Genomic DNA, 23,208 nt, shown 5'->3' with positions numbered 1-23,208 from the left:
GTTTAATTACATATTTGTTGTTAATTATATATCGTGGCTTACTTAGAAAAAAACGTTTTTCATGTTTATATTGTCAATTTTGTATCCTAGTAATTAAATGGAACTTCATTACATATATATATATATACCCTTTTTTATTTAAAAGTAATATGGTCTTTTTTGTTGTTGCAGTGCTGTAGTTCCATTTTACGTATATATTAGACCCTGTCAGTGATTTGTATTTGTAGTATAAATATATATAAGAAAACTGTATTAGTAGAAATAGTGGTTTAGTTCTTACGCCATCAAGATGGATATGGAAGAAAATAATGAACCCACAACACAAACAACGTTTACGCATCACAATCAAATTATCCATGTTCGCCAAGATTCCGCTTCTGAGTTGGAAGCTCTCTTTAATACGGTGATGAATCCAAACTTTAAAAGCAAGTCATTGCCTATGAAAGCAAGAAATTTGCCAAAGTCGTTTTTCACACAACCTGATAAACCGCGCCAGCAAGCAGCGTATCACCACGGACATTCTCAGTCTGTTGGGGGGTTGGTGGCCCCTAATTCGGTGCAAATTAATCATTCTAGAAGTTCGAGTTCAGATTCGAATGCGTCGCATGCCTCTGCAATACACGCCACAAACACCAACAACAACAATGGGTCTTCTGTAGGATCCACAACTATGGCACCGGGCAGTCCAATGAATGGGAATATAAATCATAAATCAAACTATCCCATGTCACCAGCACAAAGAAGGGTAGCTCATGGTGCATTTGTAAATTCTCAAGGACATGGAAGTCTCCAATTGCCACAGGTTTGTTGAAAAATCAACACAAACTGACGTGCTGGTGAAGAATCCTCTTCCTACTTTATGTACCAACCAGTAACCCCTAACTACTAACCTCTATGACCACTAATTACAAATCCCAAACTACTAACCACTCCTTTAACCCCTAACTACCAAGTTACCAACTATATTAATAACGACCTATCGCAGTCATTAGAATACAGTTTTATAATTCTCTGAAAATTCTTTGTTGCTACCAAATGAGACGAGAAAGTTGAATTAAAAGTTTCCCCAACCTACCATATAATTAAACATACAATGACATATTTTTTGCACTATAGCCTAGTTAACGTAATTATAATCAACTCAACTGTAACGAAGTATATAAAAAATTCCCAGGTTTCACACAGTAGGTCCAAGTCTTCACCAGCGAGTTTGCAGCTGATGGACATTGGAAGTTTATCAGTTAAAGCATCAGACATCCCCCATGATATGCCTTTACCACATGGATGGTCCGCCGCTAAAACTGCAGATGGTCAACAATATTATATGAAGTAAGATAACTGAGTATGAGATATAAAGGAATATAGACAAATTAGCAATGTGTTTTTCTATTAGTTTAAATTTGTGGAAGTTGCCAGGCTTTTGCGCAATTTGCTGTGTTTTCCGTATATATTTTTGGTAACTGTTCGCCAGGATGCTTTATTTATCACAAAATGGGAATTACGACATGCTTATTCAACCCTTCTTGAAAATGGAGTGCGATAATTTTATGTTCATATATTAGTAATTTTGTTGGAATGTTGCAGGAATTATATATAGTAAGAACTGAACCATGTATTAAGGCTAGGTTTCCAAACTGAGGGGTTGCGTAACTAACTTCAGGGGTTACCAAGATTATACCAATTTAAAATTTAACACAAAGTACTGCAAATATTATACTATTAACGTAACGGGGCCAAAAGGGTTGCAGAAAGTTTTAGGAGAATAAAAGGGCTTGTGAAGAAAAAAGTTTGGGAAGCCATGGTGTAGAGTGTTTATTAACAGACTAACTGTTTAGTGATCTATGTATGGGGATGGATTAGAGGTCTTAACGTGGGTGTGGGAACAAAAGGATTATTATACAAGTTGTTTGTGTATGCTGTCTTTCACACATAATTTATCATAGGCACATATGGTATACATTATACTTACGTCCAGTAAAACAACAGTTACATATAAACACAAAATACAGGTGTTTAGTATTTACTGTTTAATAAATGCATATACAGGCAAGTGTTTAGTTGTTAACTTGTTACACATAACTGTTAGATCACTTATTGATCAATTAAAGAAAAGCTAAATAACAACGCATTGTTTCATGTAGATTCAAGATTCTAGTTAGTCTATGAAATGTGTGTTTATTTTGGATGATGTTGTGTTTATGTAGCTGATTAAGGTTTAAAATGTTTACACTTATTAGATGGTTGTTAAACACCCGACTCAAGTTAACAATATTTTGAATTATTTTTACCAGTTTAAGTTTATGTTAATTAACTTTATTTTGTCTCTTTGGTCACACTTACAAAGTTCAGTTTTACATGCATAAACAAAAAGGTAAAACAACAGTTGTTATTATGCTAACAGTTTTAAAACAAATTGTAAAATCTCTTGTAAAAAAGGTGTGACCGCTACACCCAAACAGCAGATATTACACATTGTACATTCAGTTAATATAACATTATGGTTCTAATTGAAAGAAAAGTGTGCATAACGATTTTGTAAGCATATTATATGCATTATATTCACGTAGTCTTTGTTCGCGTCCAATCGGTTTTATATTAACTGTTGCCCTCATGGGAAAATCGGGACGGCGGCGAAAAAAGTTTTTGTAAAAGCTTTAGAAGGTAACCCTAGATGATAGGCGGGCGGTTTCGCTTTGTCTGGATTGTGACGTAACATTGCATTTTGCAGCTTTACCGTTTCACTTGGTTGAACATACTGACGAAATATATTTACTAGTATGACGTAATGAAATACTTTATTAGCTCTGTCAGTGGCGCTTGTAATAAAAATAATCTGGTTCGTAAGTAAATCAATTGGTGTCGTATTTCGTAAAGAGTTGTTGCTGGGTGGTTGTTTTTTGCGCGCGCACATACACTCGCACGTGCGCGCTCACACACGCGAGAGAGACTCGCAAAAGATTAAACCGCCTACAATAGCAGTGGTTGTTTCACTCCTTCAGCGGCTTTACAATAGTGTCGTAAACGTAATCGTAACAACACTCCATCAACACCAGGGCCTTCCATGAAAGGAAAACAGGTTATAACTCACTTGCACTCAGGGTTAGATCCCAAAACGTTTCATATTATTTAAGTTCTTACACATGTTTTTTTTCAATATAATATCCGTTTGTTTTTTACATATATACATGATTTTCTAGTATAATATCTGTATAGTTAAATTCCATTATTTATATTTTCTGTTTAAAAATCAAAAAAAAGTTAAATTTGGTATAAAAAGTAGAGAAAAACAGACTAAAAACATTAATTAAATTTTCTTGTGTTGGTTTACACACAGATGTAATTAATTCCATATAACAGTACATAAATGAGCAAAAGTAATTTTAACAAACCTCTAGTGAAAACATATTTACTTTTAGAACCTTTTAGTGATAACTTGGTTTGTTGGTTACATAACTTGGCTTTTTGTATTGACATAAGTAGAAAAAGCAATTAATGTCTTGCACTTTGTTTAAAAACTCCTAATTCACCTTAAAATTATATTGTTTTTTATGTAACCTGTTCTGTGTCTTATTTTAAACAGAAATGTGCTTTATTGATAACAGACCCATATGTATACAGTTACCCTATATATTATATAATATATGTATATATGTAATGGTTTTCATACAAGTGTAATGCTTTATTCAATATGTCTTAGTCTATAATAATCATTATACATGTAATTTAATATGTAGAAGGGAGTATGACTTGACCCATGACATAGTAAAACAATTGGAAATTTAATTAAGTATAAGAATACTGAAGTAGCACATTCCATTCCTCTCTGTTCCTGTCTCTTGCAGTTTTACATATAGTAAGATCTGGATGGGACATGTTTTTTTCCATTTTCTTGTCTTATTTGGTAGGAAACAAAGAATATTTACAATATTATTTAACCATAGTTATTTAATTAAAAACATGATCAAGAAATATGGATTTTAGTTGCAAACGATATCCCTTTAACCCTATAGTACGATACCATAAGCCTTTTTTATTTTTTTATTTTTTTAGCCATAACGATCGCTCGACAACATGGGAAGACCCAAGAATCGGAATCCTTAAACAGCAACGACAAAATCAAGTTGTCATGCAGAACCAATCAATAGCAACCAACATTCACCAACAAGTTGCACCTTCACATAGTCCGGCTCATAATATACAAAGTGATGTTTCAGTAAGTGTGCTTGTATTTAAAATAAGCATCAGCTATCTTGATTTAGGCTTTTTCTTGGTAACTTGGTTTATACGTTTGAGGGTTCTGGTCTGGTCACTAAAATTGTAAATCGTTAGTCAAACTAATAAAAAAATTCACCTACAAGATTGCATAATAATCCAAAAGCAAACACGCTGTGTATGGACTAGAAACTTGTCTTATACGTTGGTAATGCAGGGTTTAAAACGCTTTTTCCATTTATTCATGGATGCTTTTAATTATCAGGTAATTAGAAACATTTTTTTGCCGACTCTGAGTGTATGTAATATTACTTTCCTATTAGAAAATTGGCGTCAAATTTTATATGGGCATGAGGTGTATGAAATAATATTTTCCTATTACAAAACTGGAATAATCTTTTGGCTTCTTCATTTTAATGAATATCTTCCCCAGCAAATCCCATTACCTTCTGGATGGGAACAAGCCGCCACCCCTCAAGGTGAAATTTATTTTATCAACCATCAAACGAAAAGTACAAGCTGGGTGGACCCAAGGTTTCAAGGTAAGAAATATTGGTTAAAAGAACGAAATGTCACTGAAAATAGAGTTTCTTTTTTTCCAGAAAGCAATTTTACTCCAGAAATCAATTTAAGCAATTTTACTTTCTGGAAAAAAGTAAACTCTATTTTTAGTGACATTTCGATTTTTTATGTTAAGTAACAACAGTAGCAGACTAGCATAGGAATTTTTGGTTATTATTAATATAGTAGGGTAGAGGAAGCTGGGACACCTTTAGCACATAATATCCAAATATACTGTTCGTGTTTTAAACAATTAACAACGGTCTATGGGAGTCTTGAGGATAGGGTTTTATAATTCTTTATGTGTTCTTTGTTTATTTCCAAATGGGACGAGAAAATAGATAAAAAGGTGTCCCATCTACTCCCACCCTACTATACCTATGTTATTCATTAATTGAGATTAAAAGTTATCAATGAAATTGAAAGTTATCTAAATGAAACACATTGTTATAGGTCCTTTTAATGTTAATACTAGAACTTTTAATGTACTTTAAAACCGAAGAATATAAATTAATACCTTGAAATCTGTTTATTTATAGATTAATATTAAATTAAGCTTACTTAGTAAGATATAAATAGAATTTAAACCACTAACTTTAATCTTAACTTTACAAGAAAAGTTTAAATCTATGTTTCATTGATTATTAAGTGAAATCTAAAATGTGTTTCAGTGTGATATTACTGGTAATTTTTCCGTGTACTTTTCCATTGTACCTGCTTCCTTGTGGTCTGGGTCTAGCTCTAATAAAAAATATGTCTGGTTGATTGTGGTTGAATCGGTAGATTAGGTTTTTTGAATATTTTGCCACATAAACTACGCAAGCACTTATGTTGACAAATATTAATACCAATCGTTTAGTTATTGAGCTCTATATTTTAGCTTAGTGCATCAAAACCAGAAATATTTTACATTTTGCAAAAAGCTTTCAATTTTAGCTGATTTTCTGTATATTTTTGTTCATAAGACATAAAATTTCCCTAAAAAATTCTTGTATAAAATAGTGTGTGACAGTGTGAGTAACTGTGTGACTGGATAAACTAAATCTCCAGCCCCCTAAAAATGTATGTCAAAGTGGGACTGCATATTAAGAAGTATTTTAGTTTTGTTATGATATAGTTCTGTTTACATCATTATCAAAGCAAGAATTCTATAATAAATCAATTGAAGCCTATCCAACCATAGCTTCATAATTGCTTCCTTAATTTGAGTTATAAGCCATTCAATTACAGGAAATATTCTCGTATCAATAATTTCCTCACTCGAATTTTAATTTGTGGTAAAAATAAATCATAATTGTTTATCTATTGACTATTGTTATTGCTTATATAGTAGGGTGGGGTAAAAAATGACTTCTATTTATTCTATTTTCTCGCCCCGTTTGGTAGTAAACAGAAGCTTTTAAAGAATTATAAAACCATCTTTACGACCCCCACAGACCGTTGTTAATTGTTTAAAACACGATTAAAATATTTGGATAATATTTGTTAAAGGTGTCCTGTCTTCCCCCACCTTACTTTATGTGGTAAAAGTGGAAATCAGGCAGTTTTTTTCTTTGTTGTTATTCTCATATAGGCTTCATTGATTGACTGCCTAACTAAAAAGTTTGTTTTTCTCTACAGTTATCATGTGTTAGTTGATTGTGTGTTGTATAATTACATACCCATTCCTATCATTTAATCAGTTTACAAGACTCACAGTGATCATAGTGCACAGATCATATGTTTAAACGTTACAATTATCGGCATACCGTTACAAGTTATAGGAAGCATTAGAATAAAACTATGACGCAATACATCGTCACCGTGTGCTACGTTATTATACATACATTAGCCTATATACTGTATAAAGTTGAATTAACGTCAAGTTCTGATTTGAGCTCAAACTATAAGAGTGTTTCTCGCATTAGGATAAAACTATGACGCAATGTATTGTCCTGTGTTATTATAACGTTACTCATATTGTATATAAAGTTAAATAAAATGTCAAAACTGATTAAAAGCCGAAGTGTAAAAGTGTGTTTCTCGCATTAGGATAAAACTATGACGCAATGCATCGTCCCATACCGCTATGTTATTATTACTTTTACTCATATTGTATATAAAGTCGAATAAAATGTCAAATTCTGATTTGAAGTCGAAATATAAGGGTCCATGTCTTGACTGTGTGTTTATGTATGGTACGCGCGTTAGCAAAACTCTGCAAACACCGACTAGAGATAAACCTTATCTCTGCTTCGTTTACAGCGGAAACCGTCAGCCACGCGCTCGACCTGACAACCATATACCATAGCGTCTACTGCCACTACCATATATAGACTTTTAAAGATGTTTCGCATGACCAAACAACGACAATGACTTAGCGTTTAGAACTTTATAAACACTAAAAAAAACAATAACGAAATAACGAAAAAATCGCGAGAATTACATTAATTTTTAACAGACAACTGTGTTTGGGTCGTTTGTCTCCCGAAAAACATCGTCTGAAATTAAAGAGACGGACGCATTCAAACTCTCGTCGCGGTTGATTGATTTTCTACGCGCTTATTAGCGTCGAGTTAAAACCGAGATAAATGTGACGATGATAGTCCAACGCTGGTCCCCCGTGTCAACAACTTGGTTTTGAACTTGTGACGTAACAGTTGCTGACGTCACGCAAACGCATTAGACGGCAATAACATCACGTCAATTCAATTTAAATTTCTTGAAATTCCGGTTTTTCTTGGTTTATTTACAAATTTCACTTCCAATGCAAAATCGGAGTATTATAATATTTAATATGGCCGCAAACCGATATGGCTTTTAGGTTACCGCTATTTCCACATACCAGATAAAACCTAAAAGTATTGTTACTTCCTTTGACCTATTTCTTTACATTTCCACACGTTTTGATGCGTCTCCCACTTGTTTCATGCCTGTAGTGTAACCAATACGTGTGAGCGTGTGTATCGGGCTTCTTTGTTCATAAACATGTGTAATAATGCAGTTCACACGCAACCAGATTACCAGGAGATAATTTTAAGGTTGGGTTATTTGTTGAGTGGGCGCTTGTGTCGTTTGAGTTCGCTATGCAGTCTACCGTGTCCACCCATTGTGGCGTACGCTATGTTGTGAATTAAAAAACAGTTTGTTTCATAACAACAATTTTTTAGGTATGTACATACATAGTAAAATATATACCATTCATTAATATATAAATATATAGTAATGTGGAAGAAAAATGGGACACCTTTTTTTTCTATTTTCCTTTCCCAGAATTATTAAACTGTATCCTCACAACTTCCATACACTGTTGTTAAATCTTTAAAACATATTTGAATATTATGTGCTAAACGTTCCCATATTTACCCCACATACATACTATATATTAATTTTTAATCAAGCTCTAGTCTGGAAAGTTTTAATTTTTTTCGCAAAATAGTTTAAAACTTTATAGCTTAGACTTTTAACAGTAGTATCTTTTGATGGTTTTGTTTTTGTTTGCCATGCCCAGAACCTGTAAATAACTAATGCCAATTTTGTTCCTTGCCTCAATAAAGTGTATGCTCTATAGTGGATAGCATGTTCAGTGTTTGAACTACACTATATTTGCTCTTGGATGTCTAGGTACACAATCCTGTGGAGCTGACTTCATTTTATAGCAGACAATTATTCTTTCATATCCCATGGTTTTTTGTTTACCGACTGACATCATAGGCTATAGGCTATGGTTTATGCTCTTATTAAAAGTTAGGTAGTTTTCATACAAGATTTTGTTGTGGGTGATAATTTGTTAACACTGACCAGTATGATCTTAATGACTAAGTTTACATGTACACTGTAGTACACAAATAAATCTCTTTATTTTGAGTAGTTGTTTATGGTCTTCCTAATGTTAGTTTTTGCAGTAGTAACTGTACCACCAATCTGTTAAAAAATCACAAGTCTTTTAATAGAAAAACAACTTGATTTACAGAAATATATTGGTTAACAAATTCGACCAAAATAACGCCTGTCTTTTAATAGTACATTTGTTATGACTCAGGATAGCTTTTGTTGATTGTAGATTCTTATGGAAAATTACAGAAAATGTTTTTTTCCTAATAATTGCCATAAGAAATGCCAACTTAGATTTATCTGCAATGCTGTGACTAAAATAACTATATCTGACTCACAAACCAGTTTCCTACCCTTAATCCATGAAATGTATTCTTAAATTTTAATTTATGTGTACAAGTACAACTATTACAGCTCTCCTCCAGCATATACATTCAATTTTATTTTATGTTTTGTTCGTAGGTATAACACCAACAAACAATAATAATCCACCTAATAATTCTCAGCTTCAGCAACAACTTATGAAAGTAAGTTATTTTATAAAGGATTTTATTTATACTTTTTAAATTTCATCATCTAAATTGTACTGTTTACTGTTTAGTATATAATCTTTTTTATAAATAGGTACTAATTTTGGCAAAGGAGTAAATGCCATTTTGTTTTGATAATTTCTCAATTTACCTGTAAAAAAGTAGAGTTGCGTAATAGTCACCCTTTGGTAGTCGTAGCAAAATAGAACAAAAACTGTTAAAACGTTTTTAAATCTTTTTATGCTCAGAAAAGTGTGTAATTTCTCATTTTAGTATATATATTATATTTTTACTATGCAGGTAAATCTTTTCTTGTACATAAATACCTCAAAAAAAAACTGTTAAAACTTATTTACATTATTTTTTCAATCTTTTTTTTACACAGAAAAGTGTGTAATTGCTCATTTCGGTAAAATTATTTTAATTACACCATGCAGGTAAATCAAATGGATATTTCATCCGTTTCTCAGTCCAGACCAACCACCACCATGCCAGCACAACAACAAAGTATGCTCAAACATTTGGTTCAAGAGAAGGAACATTTAATGAGGAGACAGCTCATGAAACAGGTAGTGAAACAGTTTATATTAAAAAATTATGTTTTGTTTGAAAATGTAAAATTTATTACATTTTTCAATATTTTGCTCTTCAGAAAGTGACTTCTTTGTATTTATTACATTTCATAATTTAATTAATTTTCCCTTTTAATTACAATTTAACTATTAATTGCAAGGATTAAACAGGTACTTTTTCTCAGCAACAAAATATGTTGTTTTATTATTTCTTTATGTCATCTTTACATCAAAATTGAATTCTTTGCACTTGTTTTATAGTTTATTCATTACCTGCAAACTATTTTATATTTACCGAAAAAAAAATTTTACAAATAATTTTTTATAAATTTTAATAACAATTTTCTTTTAAATTTTATTATATAAAATATTTGTTGCAAGAAACAGCTCTCTAACCCTGGCATGGAAAACTTTATGGGCGGTGGTAATCCTTCATTCCACCAACGCGATGCAAGCTTAGACAGTGGGGTGGGTATGGGAAGTAACTACAGTTTACCAAGAACTCCTGATGGCTTTCTTAACAATGTAGAAGAAATGGAGACAGGTAAAGTTGTTTTACGATGCCAGGTGTAAGCCTGCATGCTCACTACAGTTGCATGATAATCTTTTTTAGTTTTAAACTTGATAAACAGTCAAGTTGCTGAAGTCACAAATACACAATAGAGGATAAAGGACCATAACATGGAATCCCCCCCAAAAATTTAATGAAATTCCCTGCATGCTATATTTTTTTACACCTTACTATGGTTTTGTGTTTAAGAATGGGAAGCTTTGAAGAATCTAATTTAATTTAGTAGGTTTGGTATAGAGTAAGATAGGAATGCTGTTAACGTGTTAATTTAATATTTTCTAATTAAGTTTTTTAAACATTTAACAGCGATCAATTAGGGTTGTGTGGTTGCGATTAAATAATTGTGGAAATAACTTTTTACTTAGGACAAATAGGGCACTGAAAGTGAATGAAATTCTGTCCCATTCTACCCACAGTACTAAACATTGAGTAATTAAGAACAATTTCATTTGTAAATCTGACATTATTATACGAGCAAATTTTTTCACTAATTGTGTGTAAAATTATTTTTCAAAAATGTGATTTTATGTCTCATCTTACCCCACCCTACTATACCTTTACATAATTCATTATTTCCAACTTTAGTTTTCATACATGTCTCTATATAGGCGATGTTAGCAGACGTGTACATGGAAACCCGCAACCAGCCACGCAACAACACACCCACACCAACAACCAAAGGTTTCCAGACTTTCTTGACACTCTACCGGCATCTAGTGTTGACTTCACCTCCAGTCCTGTGCCCACCAGTGGGGGGCAGAGAGTTTGCACCACGTCTGCGAGCTTAGACGGCAGTGAACTTGTCCCCAGCTTACAGGATTCGTTGCCGCAGGATTTTGACGTCGAAAGCATGCTGAACCACGTCAAGACCGAGAACATGGATAATGGCATGATCTGGTTATAACCAGATTAAACCAGTTTCAGGGATTTGTGGTTGTTTACCTTTGGATGCAGTTAGTGATACAGTTAACAGATGTTTTTGGAGTCGAGCAAATTTGCTTTGATTTTTAAAATTTCTTGTTTAATTGTATGTTTCATTCCAAGGGTCCAACTCACATGTATAATAACACTTTGTGCCTTTTTAAAACTCGCACTTTTTTTTACGCGTCATCTCAATTTGAGTTTCAAAAATGTTTTGTGAATTTTGAGTCTTATTGTGTTTCAAATTTCATGTTTTAATGAATTTTATCGGCTTTTTTACTAAATCGCTCCCCTATATACTTTTACTAATATACAAAATATCCATATTTCACTGGTTAGATGCTGTTTTATAAGCACGAGTTTCTATAAAACCCAAATCACTGGCGACCTTGTATATATAGTGGTCTTTAATATTTTGTGTCAAAAATCTGTGGCCTTGTATTTCGTTTTCTTTTCCATCAGTTTTGCCGAAAGTGCCATCAATTTAGCTTACCCAATCTTTCTGTACAATAAATACATTTAGCCTGTATAATATATGCGCTCAAGACTTGTCACTGCTACCATCGCGGTCGTATGTGTCCTTGGGCAAGACAATTACCGGCAATTGCTTCAACCCAGTTGTCAGCCATGCGTAGTGAAAAATCACCCACAAAGTTACATACGTGGTAACTTGTAAGCGGGACGTGGTATAACCATTACCTCGCCACTCGAGAATAACTAACAGCGTCAATCTATTATCATTCCCCACAATACCACTAATCCCTACTAGTTTAACGTTTTTCCTCATCGGGATACCCGCGCTTATCTGTGACGTCACACATTTTACTGCTGTGACGTCACACTTGTTTTTGGTCATATGACGTTACACTTTTTTTGCTCTCATTACGTCACATTTTTTGCCTCTGTGACGTCACAATTTTTGCTGACACGAAGAACAGGTCTTTGTGTTTTGAATGTTATTTCATCATATTTATTTCAGTCATTAATGAAATCTGATGACGCGTAATCACTATTTACAACGTACGAAAAATCGGAACATTTCAAAAAGACTTCGCAAACGAAGGGAATGTGTGTTTAAATACGATAATGCACAACTATATATGTTATTCATTTGCATATTTGTTACATAACATAATCAAAGATGATGTATGAGTATTGAGTTAAATCCTCACTTCATATAAACTCATAGTAGGGTGGGGGAGGATGGGACAACTTTTCACTCTACTTTTTTGTTCCATTTGGTAGTAAACAAAGAATTGTGAAACCGTATTCTCACGACTTCCATGTACCGTTGTTAATTATTTAAAACACGATCAGGATATTTGAATGTTATCAGCTAAAGGTGTCCCGTCTTCCCCCATAGTACTATATAACATGCGACGTTCAAAGAAAAAAAAATAAAAATACGGAACATAATATTGACGATGGCACACGGAAATTAACATTAACGTACTACGCCACATAACTGGCCAATATGTAAACGTATCCAGTTAATATAGTTGCTCACTCTTGTATAGCCACCAGGTACACCACGGGCACATCCATGTCCAAAGCTTGTTATTCCGTGAATATACCAACGACTGTTGGTAATGCATAAGAACGGACCTCCGCTGTCGCCCTGTCAAATAAAATACAATTTTCTGATTATGAAATACTTTTTTCCTTAATCAGGAAAACTTTATAAAAAGGAAACAAAAATCATTTTTTCCGTGTTTATTCTTGCCCTGGGGGACAACGACAGTCGTTATAACACGATAACACGAGTGTTATATGTTTCATACAGCTCGCGCCGCTTACGAGTTATCGCGTAAGTAAATTTGTGAGTGATTGTGTTTTTTTTTCATGTATGGCTGCCAATTTAGGCAATTCATTAGTGACAACTGGGTTTAGGCAATGGCCGTTAAATGTTTTGCCCAAAGACACATACGCCCACAACGGTAGCAGCGACGAGCCTTGAACCCAAAAAATTAAGCCCTAAACCATTTCAACTAACCTTGCATGTGTCTCTCCCTGCCTCTCCACCAGCACATAATATTTTTCTCCAATTGTAGTCATGGTAACTAGCACATCCCGACCCAGCAGCCACAACCATATCAAGTTCTTTCAAAATCGTCGCGCTTGGTCCAATATCTGTAACAACAAAAGAGAATGCGTTATCTGAATTAAAGCCAAATGAAAATTGTCTGTATATCGACCTAATTATTTTAACAATTTATTACTGACCGTAATTAGCATTGTAATCCAATATGCTTATTGTAATATAGTGGAATGAGGGGAAACAGGACACCTTCAGTATATAATATTTAAATACCCGGTCTATGGGAGTCGTGAAGATACGCTTTTATAATTCTTTGAATTTTCTTTCTTTATTACCAAATGGGACGAGAAAGTAGAATAAAACGGTGTCTCATTTTCCCCACCTTAATATATTATTGCGGCTACCGAATTTAAATGTCGTGCGGTAATTGTATATCTCTAACAGAATTAGGTTATTTTTGAAATTGATAATAGTTCAATAGGCGCTTGCATATTCAATGTGTATATATGAACTTACTTCTTGTAATTCCCCACCCTAGAGCTTTGCATGTGTCGCCAACGTTAGGATAACCATTTGTTCGATTGAAAATATATTCCGACGAGAGATGGCGCCCAAGAGCAGATGGCAAACAGATCGGTCTCGCGTGTGTCATGTCTGCTACGTATCCATCAAGTTCAATGAGGGCAATATCTTCACGGTCGTTCCTATGGTTGTATTGTGGATGTATGATGATACGAGAAGCTCGGTACGTCTGTGAGACAATGTTACGTTAAATATAGTAAACATAGGGTGGGCAATAATAATTAAACCCACAACCCAGCAAAAACAAACTTTATATAATTTGCTACAATGCTTACGCGAAATGCAGGGTTGAAAACACAACCCAAATGTTACAATAATAGAACTTACAACCCCACATTAGTGTAGTAAATGCAACCCCAGGTTTGGCGCCCAATGACACGAAACTTACCTGAACTCTACGTCGATCTTGTTGGCCATATTTCCAGTATTTCCCAACGTGGATTAAATATTGCAGCTTATCAATTGGGTTTGGCCTGCAAAGGAGGTATTTGCTATATTTCAAATATGTTTGTAATACTATATTACAAAACACAGATAAAAGTAATAGTTTATGTAAAACCGAATGACGTCATATGACGTTCCAATACCGTCATATTTACATGACACAGAAAACAATTTATGTCAAATCGAATGACGTCATATTACGTTCCAATGACGTCATATCTACATAAAAAGGATAAAAGTAATGATTTATTTAAAATGGGATGACGTCATACGACGTTCCAATGACGTCATACTTACATAACAAGAGTTCCCCTTTTCTTTAGAAAGCAATGTGCGGCAGTTACCACCCAATTCGAGCATATAAGAGTCGCACCACAAACCGCGTGCTCGTCATTCGTTGTGATCTGTACCATCCAAGGGTATTCGCCAGGTCCTGCCCACCTTCCACCTATAACACAAGTAATTCCACCATATCACAAGAATTTTCTTAACCGTTTTTTTGTTAATCTAAACTAAAATTTAGTAATTATATTTAAAAAAATGACACATATATTGGCTGTCGCCCCAGCATCTAAGCCAGAAGTGACGTGTTTAAAGCCTGTCGCTGTTACCGTTATTGACGTGTGTTTCCTTGGGCAAGACGCTTAAATGTATCCGTATGGGTTGTTTAAATTGTCTTCTATACAATAAAAATCACGAAAGAACAATCCTCCACAATGCTAACTCGCGTAAGCAGGCACGAGGTCCATGAAACAAAACATCCGTGTAATATACCGATTTTCGTTTTCCGCCACTCATGGACAAAACAAACTACATTCATTTACCTTATAATTAGCACATACCTATAATCTTAGGCGATGGTCGTGGAATAGATTTACCGCATTGAAACAAGGTGTCTGAAATAAAACTTAATAATGAAAAGCTCAATTATATAGAAGCAAATAAGAGCAATATATGGTAATAACCATAGGCGGATAACATTACAGTACTACAGGGTAAGATGAGATACTGTTAGCATATAAATCCCCTATTTCCTGATCGTGTTTCGAACAGTAAATTATCATTCTCTTTGGGAGTTGCTAGGGTACCGTTATATAATTCTGTACATATTCTTTGTTTACTACTAAATAATTCGAAAAAAAAAGAATGAAAATAGACTGATCTTATACCCCACCGTACAATATGTAGTACAAAGTGATAGCACTATAACTTACTTGGACAAAATTCAATTTTCTCACATCTGTTACCATACAAGACAGGTCTGCTTGATGGACAGGTACAGCCCGGGGTGCAAATGATGTCATCAATCCTGGTCGAGGACACCACTGACGTACGACCGGTACCTATAGGAACGGATCGCGCTTTATTTAAAAGTTTTACCAAAAAAATCGTTTCTTAAAATAGATTTTACAGCACGAATTGGCAATGTTTTAGAGGCAATAAAGCTGGTCTATATACACCAGAAGATAGTAAGTTCGAGGCTTGACGTTGCCGCCGTTGTGGGTGTATACGTGTTCATGTTATTACGAATGACGCTGCTGCCCGCCATATAAAAAATGTTTATGTTGTTGTCACTCTTTATATACACTCACTGTCGATACAGTTTCTCCAGATTGAGTTGGATGGTCTTAAGCTGTTGTTCTGGCATGTTAGAGCGCATTTTCGACGACATTTTTGCCAAACCTGACCATTAGGACACGCAGTACTTCTCAAAGCAGAAACTGTGTAAGGTTTATAGCAATTATTTTTTGCCTTGAATTATAGCACTGTGGGGTAAGATGCGAACAAGATTTTGCAATTATTCTTATATTTTTACGCCCAATTTGGTAGTAAACAAAAATCATTCAAAGAATTAAAAAACCGTTTCTTTTACAGACGTTCATAATTGTTTAAAACACGATCAGGGTATTTGAATATCATATGCTATAAAGGTGTCCCGTCTATCCCCATCCAACTATAATATAAACTTAAGGTAATAGCCTACCTGGGACGACGCTGTACACAATCTTAAATCCCCTTCCATAGACAGAGTCATCGGTTGTAAAAGCTATTTCGACCGAATTACCAACGGATTCGTATTCTGTAAAAGGGGCCAAATTGCCACATAAAATTTTCGTGGTGTTTGGTCTGGTTCCAAATATTCTTAGATGATCAAAGCTGCATTGCTGGTAACATGTCCCTGCTTCGAGATTGCAAACGCCACTAAAAAGATAAAAATCATGTGTCAAAATATGTAAAATTTTATGTTACATAAATGTCAATGTTTAAGCATCAAGGTTAAAGTCTAACATAAAAGGGTGCTAGGGGAAGATGGGACAACTTTTTATTCTATTTTTGTCCCATTTGGTAGTAAACAAAAAGAACATTCAAAGAATTATGAAACTGTATCCTCACGACCCTCATAGACCGTTGGTAATTGTTTAAAACACGACCAGGATATTTGGATATTACGTCCTAAAGGTGTCTCATCTTACCTCACAGTTCTATTTTAGATATTGCATATGACTTTTAGTACACCATACAAAAATTGTCATGCTTACTTTCCGTTTTCCATGTCCAGATCTAAAACCTTCAAGATTGCTTTATATCCAAGCGGTACATTTATAGACCAGCGGCAATTTAGGTTAGCTTCATAATCTATGCTAGGGTATCCTGGAGATTGGAGGATACCATTTCGTTGTACCAAGCGCCGAGGGTTACCGCATCCAGAATCTATAGTAAATCAAGTTAAGATCTTTGCTATTTTGTGTTGTGACTCACAACATTATTCGTATTTAAATAATAATTCTAATAGGATGGAGTAAAATGGAAAGTACATGTTTTTATTCTCTTTTCACCTTTTTGTAGTAAACAAAAAAATATTTAGAGAATTATATGACCATAGCAACGCGAGTCTAAATAGTGTTGTTAATTGAAAAAAAAAACACGATTAGGGTTACAGGTGCTAAGTGTATTACATTTTATACCACAGTATTGTATGTATATGAAAACCGTTTTTTTTGCTAATTGTGATGTGACTCATAATATTATTTCCTTTGAACCATAGTTACGGCACTTCAAGCCAAAAAAAAACTGTACTTGAATGTCAAAAAGTTGAAAGCATGCTCTCCGGTATTTCGATTTATAGTTATAGTTGAATTTTAGATCATGATTTATGACGTCACACCTGTTGTTTGTGATTGGGCCTCTCGCTCACAATAACCGCTTGCTCCTAAGTTGTAACCGGTACAGCAGCGTTGTTGTGTTCTTGTACATTGAGTCAGTCTATTTACGTAACGATACCTAAAATAAATGCATTTCAGTCACGATACGTTTGGCATAATCGAGCACGAATGTCCGATTCGAAACAACAAAAATAAATTCTTGGCAGGCGGGCAAGCACGAAGTACAAATTTGTAAATTGTTTTGGAAAGTACCAGTTGCGAGTCATTTGCATTTACAACCAAATCTCGTTAAGAAAAAACGTCCCAGTTTACTTTTTGTTGAATGTGACGGGAAAAGGTCATTATTCATAGTGTAATACTATTTTCTTGGAAAAACATTGTTTTAAAATTTCTTATATCTCATTTTCTTAGGCGAAAACATTGTTTAAAGATTTCTTGTGAAAAACATTGTCCTGAAAGTTCTTGGGCAAAACCTTTGTCTTAAATTTTTTGAGCAAAACATTGTCTTAAAATTTCTTGGGCCAAAAACATTATCTTATAATTTCTTAATCCAAAAACACTGCCTTAAATTTCGTAGACCAAAAACACTTTAACAATTTTGGGCAAAAAAACATTATCGTTAATTTTACCTATCACATAATCTCCACAAGCAAATTGCCGTATAGCGTTCCAGCACTCTTCTAGTGCAAGTGTACGTTACTTGAAAACTACACGTAATATTTTGTCGTGGTACAACTGGCCTGTAACGAAAATTATGTGTTTTGTAAAATGTCAAAAATTAAGGTTTAAAAAAAAATTAACGTACAATTTTTTTACGTACAATCATTTTATGTAAAGTATTTTTACGAACGCACACAGACAAAATAGTGTATTTAAATCGCGGCGCTATAGGCCTATAACAAATTTTAAACTTAGTAATTAGGTCCATTATCCCATTAATACTTCGAGGATGTAGACCAGACAAGAGCTTTTAACTAATTCCCTTTACTAAACAAACTATTTAGCATCAATTTTCAGCAAAAACATTAACAAGACAATTTTTATCATAATTTACATTTAGAAAAAAAATACCTTTGGCTGTTCGAACCTAAAATTACGTCAGCCAGCGATGGGGCCAATTCTGCAACTTTTAAATAGTTTGGGAACTCTGGATCGCTTGCAGACGTTACATCACCGTCAGCGTATGCTCGTAATGCATCTATAGTTGACTCCGGCAGATGCAGATTCTTCCCAACTTGACGATTCGCGCTCCACTCGGTCTCCAGGTAGTTTTGCAACTTAGAAAAGTTCGTGTTTCCAGCCAACGGGAAAAACACAACTCTTCTCGGCGCTGAGTTGGCTAATTCAACACGAATATTGCTGCAGTGCGCTACAGCAAGGCAGCCTAGTACACCAAACAAACTAAAGACCCAATTCATTTCAAAATGCTCGGGCGCTCTCAACAACTGCAAGTGTAAGAAGAGGTAATTGTTATTTAAATAAGAAAACACGCATAACGTCCAGACTTTTGTTTTTACAAGTTCTAACCCAACAATTTGCGCGAACAGGAAAAACAGAATTTGTTCTTTTAATTCGCAGCTCTGTCCCTGTCCGCATTTAATTATTACCGTTTTTAGAAGTAATCTGAACGGACGCTCAGCGGACACGTGTTCCTTGTTAAAGTTAATATCGTTAACGTCGTTAATTATAAAAGTGATTTATCGAAATACGTGACCAAATAATTAAAGACACGCGGCTGAAATTCGGAAACCGATCGTTATATATAAAGTGCTTACGGCCCGCGAACCCTGATGGCTTCTGACCACTTTCGTGCTTATCACATATAAACAATACACAACCCCTGATTATCGTTATCCATATAACACAACAGCTATGTCAGCCTTAGGCAACCTTAATCTACACTTCTCCTTTACTCTCGTGTATAGAAAGCGTGCCGCTGCCTGCGCTTTATGGTTATTGGCCTGAGCAGTAACTTTTAAGTTACATTTGAGCACACGACCGACTTTTATTCTAAGCAGCAAACTATACTTTGCCGTGGGCACAACGAATATAAAGTAAAATACAAGTATACGAGCTATTTGTTTAAGCTATGTAAAGGGGTATGCGGATAGCCGGTGGCCATTCCTCGTATCGTTACATTTTCAAACGTGACTCTTATTTCAATTCCTTGGCAATATATAAGCGCGTTAATTACCCGCCTGAAGGCTTTAGATTTTTACCTATGGCCCGATTTCCGGAAGCTAAAGCCTAACTTACGTGAGAGAAATTGTTAACATTTTGCAAATCATCACGAAGAAGAGATTAACCTATTTATGACATCATAGATTGCGTGCCGATTTGCGTTCATGCTTGCACGATTAGCATTAATATTGTTCCGCACCGCTGCTCTTGTTGTTTAAATCCGACAGTTGCTGCTTTTATGATGAATAAGAACTACGTCATCAAGTGCGTGCTTACTGCACGAACTTTGCACGATAGGCCGCGGCGTGCATAATGTTTGCTGCCTAAATAAGCGGCATTCAACAACCCCATTGTTTCGGGATCTTTTATTTGTTGTCAGTTGATTTAATCCGCCACCGTTGACAATGTTATCGTCACGGCAGCGTCGGGTTTTCCAGCTTAAACCAGATTGCAGTAAACAGCACGGCTAGATGCACGTTAACATAACAGTTCAAGTCGTTTTAAGCCGTGTAAGACGGATTCGTCACGAACTGCTTTAATTATAACATGTAAATAAACTTTACGAACCTGTAAATACTTAGCAGAGGGAAATTACGCTTGCCCCCTAGCGCGCTTTGTTTCAATGTTATAATATCATTAACCATTCAATTTACGATGCCAACCGTTTGTCAAAAATGTGGCACTGTCGGAATTTCTCCTTAAAACGTTAACAGGTAAAATTTCCGGATTTAAAATAAACCTAAAATCCTGATAAACCAGAAATGCTGTTTACTGAATAAGCGATTAATGTATTTTTCCGGCTTCTTTATGTAGAAATAACTTTTTCATGGCTAACTTTATAATCCTATAGAGGTTTTCTGAGTCATGCTATTTGCATCTCTCATATATTTAGCAATATTAACTATTTATAAGAATTATAACAAGATCTAAACACCACAAAACCTCACTCATGAAAATTATTATATCATCCGAACACAACAAAATTAATTTATAATAATATCCAAACAGCACAAAATTCCTTTCGTGATAATTAACTTTTAGTATTTATTGCCAATTTCCGAATATGCAAATCATTTTTCGTGTAACTGTTTTCCAGGTACCAAAACTGCGAAAACACATGACGTCGTTTTTACACGAAGCAAACAAATCGTTGGTTGGTTCTACGTCATACAATGTAAAAGTTGCAACTGCAAATAAAAACGGTACGCCATATCTCCTAATCTTAAACCATCGTTTAGAATACATGCATTTAAAAACAAGTATATACATACTACACAAAAACTGATTGTGGTTTAGTACACTGTAGTTTTACAGGTAATTTTAATTAAAAATGCTAGCACAAAATGTAGAAGCATTTCTCCCACGGAATGTAGTAAATACGTGTTTCTTAATACTTACTAATCAAAGATTAGGTTGATCGTTAGAGTATTAACGTTGTAGGCATACATACTAGCATTTTTTTCTGTTAAACCTTTTTGTTTTGATCCAGTTTTTTACCATGTTTCGTCCAAATTTCACCCAATGCTTTGTCATTTTTTACACAATTAAGCATGAAAAACAAAACATGAATTTAGACAAAACATGATCAAGAGAGAGTTTCAAAGGTATAAGACATCTCAATTGTCATTCATCTACAAATCGAAAAGATCTGTGCCATGGTCCATGCTCCATGCTCACCCCACCGTATATAAAATATGAACGGTAATGTTGCTGACCAGGTAAGATTTCAACGTGGACATTTTCATACTGAAAATCTGAAATATAGTAAGTTGAGTTAAGGTGGGACAGCTTTTATCTATTTTTTCGTCACGACTACCATAGACCGTTGTTAATTGTTTAAAACACGATCAGGGTATTTGAATACTACGTGGTAAAGGTATCCCTATCTTACTCCGCAGTTCTATATAATAAGGTCGGGAAAGATGAAACAGTTTTTATTCCATTTTCTGGTCCCATTTGATAGCAAACAAAACATTCAAAGAATTATAAACTGTATATCCTCACGACTCCCATTGGGCGTTCTTAATTGCTCAAAACACGGTCATGGTCATTGGATAATATGTGCTAAAGGTATCCTATCTTCCTCCACAGTACTTTCCTAGTTATTCTTACACATCAATTTTCCACTTAATATAGCAGCGCTGCAAATGTAAGACGAATCCGTGTAATTCAGGTAACCCCAAACAGCATCTGTAGCTTGGTCACATTGTGAATAACACGCAACTGTGAACCGTGTTTCATTGAAATCGCTACCTCGCAAAAGACACGATTCTTTTTGCGCTGAAAATAAACAACATGGTATAAATATTATAACTTATTTATTTTTGTATAGCGAGGCAACGACTGCTGTTATAACAAGGATGTTATGTTTTATACACCTCGTGCCAGGTTACGAGTAACCACGTATGTATATTTGTAAATGCATATACTTCATTTATCATTTATATCTGGAAATTTAGACAACCTATAAGGGACCACTTCAGTTAAGTGTCTTGCCTAAACACACATACGCCCACAATAGTTGCAGCAACGAGCCCTGAGCCAGTAACTTCTGGGTTATATATACAGTCGCGATTACCAACTGTGTCATATAGCGCCAGCAAGATATCAATATTTGTATCTTCCCAAAATACAAACCAAATCTGTCTCTGCCGTTTTCAAATATGAAAGCTTTTTCAGTTGGTCCGCTCGATTCGGATTCAATTTGAGCGTAGTAAATACCCATGTATGAAGGCAGGCCTTTTACTATACGAATGTGGGCGACCCCTCCAGTATAAATATCTATATAAAGAATAAACATATAATAAACAGTTATTTGAAAACGATATGAGTTTGATATAAGAAATAAAATCGAATAGGTATTATATAGTTCTACAATTTGTTGAATGTTGTATGTTAACTACCAAATAGAACGAAACAATAGAATGAAAAATATGTATACTATCTTAACGCAACATATATATACATGCATATGTAACTACACGAACATATGTAACATACCAGTTTGATATGCTATTCAGAAACTTCGTCTTACCCCACCCTACTACTTTAAAAATTATCATTATCTTTAATATAGAAAACTTACATGGTACAACGCGGTCATGCATTGCTGCTCTACACAAGCTAGATCGTTCAGAAAATACGTATTTGCCATAAACAGCTCGTTTGTCTCTTTCTGTCCAACAGTCTCGTTTCAACGGGCACACGATTGTAAATCGGTCGTTTAACTTGAAATTTTCTGCTGTCATCCCGCAAGGTACTGTGGACGTTAAACAAAAACATTTATCAGCAATTTACAGGGACCGTGGCAAAATGGTTAGGGCGCCTGACCCAGAGCTACGTATTGGGTTCAAGGCTAGTCGCTGCTACAATGTGTTGTCTACATTGTTGATCATACAGAAATAACAACCCCAACAAAGTTACATACGTGGTAACTCGTAAGCTGACACGAGGTGTATGAAACAATACACCGGTGTTATGGGACTGTTGTTTTCTGGCCACAATATAAGATAAAAAATGTTACATTCATTCATTCGTTGCGAGTCAAGAAGTTGTACACACCCAACGGTATGTAGTTTAACGTCCATACTTTCAAAAGTAAATGAACTGTCTCCTGCTC

The 23,208-nt window shown here is 34.7% G+C and overlaps 3 protein-coding genes across 4 annotated transcripts in view; 1 reads left to right on the top strand and 2 right to left on the bottom strand.

Annotated features, from left to right (window-relative positions):
- The first annotated feature begins 175 nt into the window (after positions 1–175).
- On the top strand, positions 176–11,714 carry LOC100177565 (transcriptional coactivator YAP1). Of its 2 annotated transcripts, none has more exons than XM_002130224.5 (8): positions 176–802; positions 1,175–1,329; positions 4,051–4,213; positions 4,646–4,754; positions 9,049–9,113; positions 9,554–9,685; positions 10,076–10,232; positions 10,868–11,714. In XM_002130224.5, exons 1-8 carry the CDS (start codon positions 290–292, stop codon positions 11,161–11,163), a joined length of 1,590 nt encoding a protein of 529 aa, XP_002130260.1. In that variant the 5' UTR covers positions 176–289; the 3' UTR covers positions 11,164–11,714. The 2 variants fall into 2 exon arrangements, with proteins under 2 accessions (XP_002130260.1, XP_009859006.1); XM_009860704.2 differs by having other exon boundaries at positions 10,070–10,232.
- Positions 11,715–12,126: 412 nt separating this feature from the next.
- Positions 12,127–18,883, bottom strand: LOC100176843 (enteropeptidase). Its single transcript, XM_002130312.4, has 13 exons — positions 18,480–18,883; positions 18,038–18,148; positions 17,411–17,526; positions 16,785–16,956; positions 16,229–16,446; positions 15,837–15,965; positions 15,459–15,587; positions 15,087–15,140; positions 14,542–14,692; positions 14,189–14,273; positions 13,735–13,969; positions 13,174–13,310; positions 12,127–12,798 (listed from the first exon to the last, which is right to left on the bottom strand). Exons 1-13 carry the CDS (start codon positions 18,824–18,826, stop codon positions 12,625–12,627), a joined length of 2,058 nt encoding a protein of 685 aa, XP_002130348.1. The 5' UTR covers positions 18,827–18,883; the 3' UTR covers positions 12,127–12,624.
- A 1,740-nt stretch (positions 18,884–20,623) lies between these two features.
- Positions 20,624–23,208, bottom strand: part of LOC101242058 — a 5,340-nt gene continuing 2,755 nt past the window's right edge. The window contains exons 5-9 of the mRNA XM_026835116.1: positions 23,179–23,202; positions 22,675–22,848; positions 22,227–22,370; positions 21,702–21,869; positions 20,624–21,343 (exon numbers count right to left, since the gene is read on the bottom strand). Coding sequence (XP_026690917.1) covers positions 21,213–21,343; positions 21,702–21,869; positions 22,227–22,370; positions 22,675–22,848; positions 23,179–23,202 — 641 coding nt within the window. The 3' untranslated portion in view covers positions 20,624–21,212. The remainder of the gene's footprint in view (positions 21,344–21,701; positions 21,870–22,226; positions 22,371–22,674; positions 22,849–23,178; positions 23,203–23,208) is intronic.

This window comes from Ciona intestinalis, chromosome 7 (genome assembly GCF_000224145.3).
Source record: "Ciona intestinalis chromosome 7, KH, whole genome shotgun sequence".
NCBI classification, from domain to species: domain Eukaryota; kingdom Metazoa; phylum Chordata; class Ascidiacea; order Phlebobranchia; family Cionidae; genus Ciona; species Ciona intestinalis.
The sequence above is the reverse complement of the archived record's forward strand: the minus strand, read 5'-3'. Positions and strand labels throughout refer to the sequence as shown.

Coding starts and splice junctions, on each gene's coding strand:
- LOC100177565 (XM_009860704.2), top strand. CDS start 290: ATGGATATGGAAGAAAATAATGAACCCACAACACAAACAACGTTTACG. Junction 803..1,174: donor GAAGTCTCCAATTGCCACAG/GTTTGTTGAAAA, acceptor AAAAATTCCCAG/GTTTCACACAGTAGGTCCAA. Junction 4,214..4,645: donor ATATACAAAGTGATGTTTCA/GTAAGTGTGCTT, acceptor TATCTTCCCCAG/CAAATCCCATTACCTTCTGG.
- LOC100176843 (XM_002130312.4), bottom strand. CDS start 18,826: ATGAATTGGGTCTTTAGTTTGTTTGGTGTACTAGGCTGCCTTGCTGTA. Junction 15,588..15,836: donor CTGGAGAAACTGTATCGACA/GTGAGTGTATAT, acceptor CCGTTCCTATAG/GTACCGGTCGTACGTCAGTG. Junction 12,799..13,173: donor CAGGGAGAGACACATGCAAG/GTTAGTTGAAAT, acceptor TTTATTTGACAG/GGCGACAGCGGAGGTCCGTT.